Source organism: Erigeron canadensis, chromosome 2 (genome assembly GCF_010389155.1).
Source record: "Erigeron canadensis isolate Cc75 chromosome 2, C_canadensis_v1, whole genome shotgun sequence".
In the NCBI taxonomy this organism is placed as follows: domain Eukaryota; kingdom Viridiplantae; phylum Streptophyta; class Magnoliopsida; order Asterales; family Asteraceae; genus Erigeron; species Erigeron canadensis.
In genome coordinates, this window is record NC_057762.1 from 37,912,101 (window position 1) to 37,921,684 (window position 9,584).

At 32.1% G+C, this 9,584-nt stretch overlaps 1 protein-coding gene across 1 annotated transcript; it reads right to left on the minus strand.

The window, feature by feature from the left end:
* Positions 1-1,550: 1,550 nt before the first annotated feature.
* On the minus strand, positions 1,551-7,128 carry LOC122587208 (tubulin-folding cofactor E). Its single transcript, XM_043759312.1, has 15 exons — positions 6,727-7,128; positions 6,440-6,610; positions 5,245-5,291; positions 4,869-5,015; positions 4,699-4,773; positions 4,146-4,255; positions 3,944-4,050; positions 3,797-3,858; positions 3,135-3,242; positions 3,007-3,041; positions 2,808-2,873; positions 2,534-2,625; positions 2,261-2,337; positions 2,102-2,179; positions 1,551-1,997 (listed from the first exon to the last, which is right to left on the minus strand). Exons 1-15 carry the CDS (start codon positions 7,040-7,042, stop codon positions 1,899-1,901), a joined length of 1,590 nt encoding a protein of 529 aa, XP_043615247.1. The 5' UTR covers positions 7,043-7,128; the 3' UTR covers positions 1,551-1,898.
* Positions 7,129-9,584: the final 2,456 nt, after the last annotated feature.

The following is a 9,584-nucleotide window of genomic DNA, read 5'->3' on the forward strand; positions in this document are numbered from 1 at the left end:
GGGGTTGAGGAAGAAGCAGTAAGAGTCCAAAATTCCAAAAGGATAAAAGTTTTATACATATTTATATTTTACACCTTGAAGTTATAAACTATTTATTAAATTAGTTTAAAAAAATTTCTTTTTGTTTTGTATGCATTATTATTACTATTATTATTATTTTTTTTAATTATTTGTAATATTAGAATTATTTTAAATTGGTTTAAAAGTTTAATTTTTAGTATTGTCTTAACTTAGTAATTTGTATTAACTTATATTCAATTCAATGAAAAAATAGATTTTACTTTCAATTTAATTTAATGAAAAATAGTTTAAAAATATATAAATAAATAAAGAGGGTGGGGAAGGATGGAGAGATATTTCATGCAAATAGGAAGAAGGCGGAACGGAGAAGAAAAATCGAGGAGGGGCGGGGCGGTAGTCCCCCATTATTAAAGATGGAACCCATGACATATGAGTAAAACTTTAAATGCATTTGTCATAAGTGCTCACTTCTTTTGCTAAATCTTAATTTCGTTAGTTAATATGTTTTTATGAGCTATGAGTCCTCTTATTTTCATCTGATTTTTCCTATGTTCACCTTTCAATACACAATATACAACTGTACATGTCATTGAAGAAAATATAATTTAGTCGGTTGTTATATAAACTAGGAGTTAGCTAATCTGTTGTTAACACTACATTCTCAAGTTTTATTTGAAAGAAAGAGAATGAGAAGATTGGATAGTGGAAGAAAAGGGGAAAAAATATATATCAAAAAACACATTCTTGAGTTGAAGGGAAAAGAAAAAGAATTATGCCCCTCTTAATATTTTCTTTATAACTTTGGTTGGAGGGTGTATTAGTAATTTCTAGTGGATTATAATAACACTTTCCTTCCAAATCATCCCATTTTTGGTAGGAAAGTTTTAGGATTAAAATGTTTTAACTTTTCTTTCTATTCCTTTAAATAAAAAACTCAAGAATACAAAAATTAAAGTTTTTTTTGGATTTTATATTTTCTCTATAAACTATAAGTCCTCTTATTTCCACTTGATTTTTGTAATTGAAATTAAAAAAAACCTTTAGAAATAGATCCCCACTATGCTATAAGACTTAAATTACATTACACTTATAATGTTCTCCAGAGAAGCAATGATGGTGGTGGTGTTTATGAAGTTGCATTAAACATTCTATTATGTCTACATAAGTAATCATGATGGTATTTACACCTTTGTGAAATTATAGATATGTTAGACAGTCCATTTGATTCACCATACAAGGTTTTACAATTGAATGTCGTACCACCTCAGTAACATAGTCCTAATGTGGTATCCTTCACGTATGTGTGTATTGTGTGATTTTAATACCTGTAGTTAGTAAAGATTAATGTGATGATTTTGTATAAAAAATGTGTGAGATGTTCACACGTGACAACCTTATCTGGTATGATAGACGCAATTGCCTAATAACATAAACCAATATCACTATTCAGTATTGGGACTTTTATGGTAAAATGATTGAATTGCCTCAGGATTGGGCTGTTTTTACCCGACAACAAAGGTAGCTAAAAGTTCAAACAAGCAGTATCCCTTCTGCTGATACAAAAAACATGCAGGGGATATATATATATATTGCCCTTAATAGTTGATACATAGACAAATCAACGTCTGCAGTGTTGTCCATATGCCCATGTCACTTGCTTAACAACCCAAATGAAATATAACAAAGCAAAAGCAACCATATCACTTGCTGGCACGGTGGCACCTAATGTCCACTAAGTAGGCACTTCTTACCCTGAACAGTGTAATATAAGTCATGGGGCGAGTAGTTCATGTCATGTGTACAAGGCACATTCTTCCCTTCAATAAAATATGAGTCGCGCAAAGCAAGAATGTGGAACCGTTCATGGATGTAACTGCTTAGTTCTCCTCGTCAATCAGAATGGTTGATTGGTTGCAAACACCCGCATCATTCAAAGACGACATGTCATCGTCAAGCAGTGTAGGTAGTGGCGAACCCTGCAATAACAAAAAGAATTAAACCCGACCCGCAGAAACAATTAGTTTCCAGAAAAGATAAAAGGGTGACAACAGTAAGTCAAAATTTTGGTCAAAAGACTAACCTCTTCTTGAAGATATAATAATGGCTTGAAGAACTTCAATTTGAAGAAGCTCAAACAAAGAGTCTTAAGCTTGCCAACCTAAAAATGAATAATCATAATAAAAATTGGTAAAAACGGAAATATACGAGTAAGTAACTAAACAGATAAACAAATAATTACAGTGGTGGTTGCTGGCAGTTTTTTAGTTAACGGAATTTTTTCAGCAATTGATGGTCCAACACACTTCAGAGTAACAGCTGCAAAGAACAATGATGAGAGCCAGAAATATTGACAATTCATTTGATTTTTTACTTAACTCTTGGAGTTAGTTGATTCTTTGTCAGAGTAGTCAGCCAAAATTTGACAAATCAGTAAATTACCAATGTGAAAAAATATACAGAAATGTTGCATTATGGGAAACAAAGGAATATGTTATATATAAAGGGTTCATACTGATAAGTCCAGAAGCCATTTTCTGAGGGCCTGATGGACCATTTGAAGGCCTTTCATCCTCAATCCCATAGAAAGCTCTAAGCTCGATGAATCTAGTATCAAGTTCAAGACGATATAAGTAGAAGGATCATTCCACAATTACAACAACGAAAAGATTTATCATGGATTTTTAATGGAGTCAACACTCAAAATCTATGCAAAGTGCAAATGCTTTAATAGCATAGACCAATATATTTGGAATATAAAGCCCAAGTGCAATCTAACCAAAAAATACCTTGGGTGAAGCCTCTTGATCTCTTCCAAATTTTGATGCGGTTTTGACATTACCAAGCGTACATACCTGCATATAGATTTAAAATTAATGATCTACCCAGCATTAAACATTAAATGGTAGTCCTAATTCAATAGCACATAGTGCACTAAAATAATTGCCAGATTACATTAACCCAAGAAATATGAAGTTATGAACATACCGTATCTCAGAGTCTTTGCGCTCTCGAGGGGTAATCTGATAAATGACAATCACATAGATGCTTTAGAAAAATAATTTCTAATTGAAAAGATAGGTGCCCGAAGGGCCAAGCATATGATCTTCATTTACCTCACTCCCGTTTAATACTTTAACTTTGGCTAAGCGGGAAATCAAAGCAAATCTTGCAACCCCTCCTCTCTTTGGATCTGTTGCTGGATTCTCAGAACACCTGATATCCTGCACTTAGAAAGCATAACATCAATATGTGATTCTTTATATTCTCTGTTTTGTTGTCAGTTGACAACTGATGCCTGTTGTAGAAAATATTCATTTAATTTGTACTTTCATTGAAATAAGTTTGATATTCCTACAATGATTAAAGATTATTATTGAAGTTATCCTACTACTATTTTCTAACCATTAACTTATGGCTTTGTGAGAATGACAGGGACATTTATCATGCCTTTCATCATTCAAATTTGATATACCTAACCATACTTTTAGACATACTGTCAATTGACAGCTTTTTCTGACTGAGTGACTGTCTACATCCCACCTTTCCCATATCGTTGTTGTTGTCCATTGACTGCTTTCGTGCAATTAACTTTCAACTCAAAACTAACAGAACCATTTAAACTTAATGCACGAGTTACACAGTATAAAATATTATGCAGTAAGGGTAACCTATGTCATACTCTACAGTTACATACATATAAATATAGATTTTCATAGTTTAAAACAAAGAACTAGGCTAATGAAAGGTAAAACATATCAAATATAACAAACCTTACCACTAAGGCAGGATACAAGTTTAGTGTATCGATGGAAGCTACATCCTCAATTTTATTACCTCCTGGACAGTGTAATATTCAAAAGACATAAGTGATAACGTACAACCAGAACAAAAAAACTTACATAAATAAAGGAAATTTAATTACCAATAAGAAGGCAGCGCAAACTTTGGAAAGGGTTACATGATAGTTCATCTGTGGAGGGGTACCAAATGTGTTCTATGTTATTCTTATTCAAATGAATCTGCTCCAAACTGTAGGAAGAAACCACAATTGCAAATATTAACATTGGCATACAAGACATAAGCAGTTTAGTCTTAAGAAGGAAAAGTATTTTGCTTTCTGATACCATTTCAGTTGAGAAAGCTTCAAGATTTCACCCCAATCAGCAATATAGTTATCTTCTAAATTTAGAATACGCAGAGAGTCAAACCCTTGTACAACTTTGGATGACGTAGGCTGGGTAAAAGAAGATAAAAATGGTAATGAGATCATCGTAATATGAGAGCGGCCAATCTCAGCCCATTTGGCCATTTACTTAAAAATGTCAAAATGGGGTGTGTCGTATCGCAAAAATTGGTCAACTCAAAGGTATGGATTAAAAGGGTTGAGTGGATTGTAAAGTAATCCAAAGTCTACTTTAAAAGTGTACAACTTCATACATCTCTTTTATACAAGGATTTGGATTTTTTTTTATAGTACTATTGTTATTGTAATCATGATTAAAACATTCACTATTTTCATAAGATGAGAAAAAGTGTTTCTGGGTCAACCGGTCAACCCAACAAAACCAGCTTGACCCTTTATCAAAGATGCCCAGCCTGACCATCTCGCCACTTCTGGCAACATCAGCAACACTAGGTTTGAGGAAAAAACTTGAGAATAATGAAGACATTTTATACCGTTATCTCCCTTATCTTGTTTCCCATTAGATGCAGTTCTTCGATGGCTTGGAGTGACTCTTTAAGTACTTCAACCTGCAAAAAAGTATATTTCATTGAAATAATCTGTAGGAGGATCATTTAAATCATACCCGTGCCTAATAATATAACTAAGGTAAAACATCGCTTGCCTGAGACCAATTTATCGTAGTGTTGTTTATAACTAAAAGCCGTAGATTCTTTAGGTGAGAGACTCCCACGACAGAATTTGACATCATATTGGTTGTCATATTAAGTGCTGTAAGAGCTGGCAACCCACTGCAGATGGCATCAACATCCTGCAAGACAACCCTTCCCGTAAATGACATGGAAGTATATAGAAAATAATAAGATAAAAAATACAAATATCACAAATAATTTAGCTTTGCTGTGATTTATACGCAAGTAAAAAACTTAGAATTGTCAATAATATTTAAAACGTATAATTACAAAAATATTAATACCATAAATACATCCCAAGTTCCCAACAAATATGGGCTTGTAAATCTGTAAGTAAAAGAAACATACTTGCCACTCGGAAAGCAGATTTCCAGTTAAATCAAGCTCCTTTAGATCTGCAAATACAAACAGAGTTGTAAGGGCACAGAACTAAATGCAACTACATGCTGATCTATCAATGATTCATCCTACATAGTGAAAACCAACATTCACAATTAATCAAACCCTCAAATACATGTCCAAGAGTGATATGGATAAGCAATATGCCAAAATCGCTAAAACACGTATCAAGTTACTAATGTAGTCATTGAGTTGCAAAATGATGTTCCGAAAAGGTCATTGTAGCCGCCGGCTACCTTTCGAACTGGTAAGGCTGAATTAGGATTTTGGATGTATTTTAATAGAAAACCAATTAACCCAAAATAGCCATATTTTCAATTTTTTATACGAAGTAATCATTGTACTTTCAAATTTTGAGCCGTAATAGTCAACACAACTTGTGCCACATCACCGCTATATATGTTGAGAAGTGAGTCCATTTCTCAATCTTAGCTTTGGTATTATTAGGAATGTACATGTTGATGCTAATTGTTATAACCATGATGAAGGGTTAACTGTGAAATACTTGAATACCTCAAGGGTTATAAAGGTCATCATTAATAAACCTTGAGTTGAGGTTGAAGATTATTAAAGGCTGCTCAAATTGGATGATGGAGATATCTATCTCTATACATATCAGACAAGAATAACGGCCAATCTATGATCTATAAGAAGAGAAGCAACGTGTCTTTTTTTATAATCTCAAAAATGTAGTCTTCTGAGTTCTGATTGTTTATGCTCTTAATATATTACTTTCATTTCTTGTATTAAAACCTTTTCATATGATTCATATAATATAAGTATTTCTTTACTTTTAGCTATTGTTTCATACATATTATAGTCTGCTCGTAAAGAGCAGATTCTTGTTAGTATTAGAATAAATTTTATCAATATAAGCATGGCTAAAATGTTTCCCGTGAAAAGTAATGTTAAGTTAACACAATAACAGGTTCAGTGAATACATTGGTATATTCCTTATTCCTCTAGGTTTGTTGCCTACATTGGGACAAAATTCTATGGTGTTTGGATTTCATTTTTTTAACCAAACTAGTTGCACAAGGTAAACAATCTCTACAGAATTTGGATGTACATTTCACAATTCAAATACCCAAAATCAGATAATCATTTACTTATATATATCCAAATAATTTAAACCGAAACTTACTTGGTAAAGTTTTACTAATTTCAACAGGATCACCAGCAGAACTAACCCCTAAATACGACAAAGCAGCACCCGGCAGCTCCTCAAACCTCCCCAATATATCTTCAATCTTATCTTTACCCACCAACTGAACATTCACCTTTTTATTACTAGCAGAAAATACATACATTTCATCTGCAACAAAAACAAAAACCCAACATTTATACATTTTCTTTCACTTGTCACAAAAACACCCAAAAACATAATCAAATCAACAAATTAAGACATTAAGATCAAAACTTGATACATACCCAATTCTTCTTTAGTTGAACTAGTACGGTATCTCATATCTAAAGCTTGTAATAATGATACCCCTGAGCTTAAATTATGTGGGCGAGCAAAAGAAGCTGAATTGGGGAACTGGGCATTGAAGTAGCGAACGCCATTAACTGATCCGTCGTGTTTGCCGTCACGGTTGTCCCAATCGACGCCGACCCAGGTGCCGGAATAGCCGGAAACTGGACCTATGTATTTCACAGTGCCGATCCGATGAGGGTCTCCGGTCCAGTGGACTCGTTGGCCGAGTTTGAAGTCGCATTGTTGTGGGTTTTCTGATGAGGTTTGCATATGGTGATTTCTGATTTGTGGTTTTTTTTTTTTGTTGTTGTGGCAAAACGAAAAAAAAAAAACTAGAGCTCAAAGCACTAATGATTAAACCATTTTGATTAGTGTTATGTAATACTGTGGTGTGTTAATCAACATGATTCTTTGGCTAGTTTGGATATCTTATGAATTTAAGTTACGTGTATTATTTTTCTTTTTAATTTTCAATTTTATTAAAGAACTAAGGTTAAAAATTGGTTAAAAAAACAATTAAAAAAAAATCTCTTATATAAATAAAATAAGATTCTTGTGACATCATTATTTTTTAAATAATGCTTACTTGTTACTATTACACTTATTTAAATCAAGTTTATCTTTTTTATCTTTTTTATTTATGACATCATTATATTTAAAGTTTAAATTATTTTCTAACTGATTTATAATTTATGTCTTTTTCTAACGTAAGCCCAATGTAAATTAAAATGTAATTATTTAATTTATTTTTTTCAGATTTTTTTTTGTTTAACTGATTTTTTTTGTTTAATTTATTTTAATTTATTAAAAAAAATTAAGTTCTTATGTTCTTTAGAAAAGTCTAACAATTTATACATGGTCCTTTAAATTTTCATCATTTAAATAATTTAATCATGATAGATTTTTAAATTATCTATATATTATGCAAGTTAATAAGCTAATTATATCTATACTCATTTATAAATATTATCACACCCTTCATTTTTAGAGATAGTTACATACGGAATTACTAAAATACCCTTAATAAACACCCATGATGGAAAAGGTTTTTATGAAAAAACAAATTTGTCCTTAATGAATTAATTTATGCTCTAAATTTTTATTTTAATAATCAACACTTTAAGTCTTTATCTTCTAAAAAAATTTCACTATCATAATTATATAAACCTTCACCACTTGACACTGCCACCACCACCAATAGTACCATCACCGACACCACTAGACCGTCTTCCCCACCACCGCCATCGCATTGCTCAGATACCATGCTCTTATATTCGAAATTTAAGGTATACTATTTCGAGATTATGAGTATGGTTGAACTATCTCATAGTTCTTAGAAATCGACGTAATTTAATATTACAAAACTTTTATTAATAAGCCCGGGTTGAACCCGGGTTATTAGCTAGTATTGCATTATAACGTTACGTGATTACATGGTCATTTGAAAAGACTCGACTCGATTCGAACAAAAGATATAATATAATTTATTTTTTTTACTAGTCGTAAATTTGGCCTTAAATTTATGGTTGAGAGCCGTAAATTTACGACAACTGAACGTAAAAACCTAGCCGTAAAATTATGGCTTAAATTATAACTAACCGTAATTTACTCATGGATTTTTTTTCTATAAAATAAAATAACTCAATAATACAAGGGTCGTAAATTTATGGTCTTGGACCGTAAATTTACGATCAGTTCTGCACACCATTTTGACTCAAATTTTATTCAAACTATTTTCAAAGCTCAAATGCTCAAACCAAAACACCAAAAATAGTAAAATCACATATTACAACATAATGGATACATCCAAAACCTTAACAATTGAAATTTATATTAAAACGACCAAACAGGTCGGATTACCCACGTTGTCATCAACCAAAGTCAAATAAACAAGTTTATAAACCAAAAGACCTTCACAAGATGTAATTTAAACATACCAAAATAAAGTTTTACCAAAATGATAAAAGTATCATGAGCCATAGAGAGGTAGTATAACTAAGTATCTACACAAAATATCATTCTTCATCGAATGGTCATATCTCCAATTCTTCAAAATGCAACTTCTTCTATTCAAACTTCAAATCAACAAGATCCTAATTTCCTCTTCCGGAACCCCCTTTAAGAAGGGTAAACAACTAAAACGTAAGTGAATGCTTAGGAAATATACTTGCATACATTTACATATACGAAGGAGAGCAATGCACAAAGGACTATTACATATAGCCTATGACACGATCGTGTCATACTTACATGCTCATCTTTGTACTTTAACGCATTACACGGATCCATATAAGCTAAAACAACACCATCAATATCACATACATATCATATCAATAGCTTAGGATTCTTAGGCCCCATATCTCATATTACATATCAAGATGTTCTTAGGCTTCATAATTCACATATCAATAGTTTCTTAAACCTCATACAACATATAGCCCCTACTTAGACTTAACGCCAAATCAATTTTCATATACGGAATCCACCATTATATGGTAATCAACCCGATGCATATATAAAAGTATGCAAATATACTCACATCCTTCGCGACTCGAATCAACAACTCAAAATAAGCGCAAATGCACAATTTCAAGCTTTCGACCTATCATCACATCATAATATGCATATAAGATATCAACACTCTCTTGGCTAACTTAACTGAATTCATCATTTTCATTATCATTTAACTCAACTAATGAAAAATCATCTTTCAAAATTCAAATTTATATGTCAATACACACACACACACAGTTAAACTCATCGAGCAACTCAATACAAACTAGGTTTTACAAGAATTTGGGGAAAAACTATG